The sequence below is a fragment of the Etheostoma cragini genome, chromosome 11 (assembly GCF_013103735.1).
Source record: "Etheostoma cragini isolate CJK2018 chromosome 11, CSU_Ecrag_1.0, whole genome shotgun sequence".
NCBI lineage: Eukaryota > Metazoa > Chordata > Actinopteri > Perciformes > Percidae > Etheostoma > Etheostoma cragini.
In genome coordinates this window covers 27,600,834-27,601,618 of record NC_048417.1, presented here as the reverse complement: position 1 = coordinate 27,601,618, position 785 = coordinate 27,600,834, and the positions used below count along the sequence as shown (strand labels likewise).

At 43.7% G+C, this 785-nt stretch overlaps 1 protein-coding gene across 1 annotated transcript in view; it reads right to left on the bottom strand.

Annotated features, from left to right (window-relative positions):
- Positions 1 to 320, bottom strand: part of LOC117953430 (trace amine-associated receptor 13c-like) — a 1,623-nt gene extending 1,303 nt beyond the window's left edge. The window contains exon 1 of the mRNA XM_034886442.1: positions 23 to 320. Coding sequence (XP_034742333.1) covers positions 23 to 195 — 173 coding nt within the window. The 5' untranslated portion in view covers positions 196 to 320. The remainder of the gene's footprint in view (positions 1 to 22) is intronic.
- Between the last annotated feature and the right edge of the window lie 465 nt (positions 321 to 785).

Below are 785 nucleotides of genomic sequence, written 5' to 3'. Positions count from 1 at the left end.
AAGCAAAGAAGTTAATATCTGCCTGAAGTGGGAGATTGAGATGATGATGAGCAGGTTGAGAGTCACAGTGGTCAGAGATATGGAGTAGCACACAATGTAAATGAGCAGTGTTTGGGGCCAAGGAAACGAGGGCTTCCTGCAGGAGGTGTTTGGGAACTGTGGAAAGCAGAGCTCAGCTCCGTCCTCAACCTCCATCTGCAGAGGTCTGCAGATAGCTGCAGCTCTGGCAGCTTTCTGAACAAACCTGAGTCATGTAACTGATTTATCTCTCTCTCATTCTCTTCATCCCCTCCTCTTTCTCAGTCCCTGTTTGACTCTGATGCCCCTCCTCCCCGACTCTGCACATCTCACCATCATCTACATCACTCTCTCTGTCACCCTGCCTTTCTCACTGTCTCTCTATCCAATCTCTCTTCTGTCATTTTCTATCCTTGCATCCTTTCCTTTGTCCTATTATTAATAATTTTTCAAGTTTCTAAAACAGAAGTCTTGCATTTCCAGCTCTGTCTCTACAGCCATGTAGAGTGTGGAGTAAGGTCTGGCTACACCACGGATGCATTCTGGGATAGGGGAAAACAACACTCTGGGTTTCTTTTTCTTCTTTTACCCAATCACAATTAACTCAGGAGACAGTAAGATCTGGATGCAGAGACGTGGCTATGCTAAATAGTCTCGGGAAGGAACTTGATTAGGTGAAACATTTTCACCTTGCAAATGAAAATGCCAGAAACAATAATAAATCAAGTTATATCACACAATAAAGTAACGAGGGCTATTTAAATTAG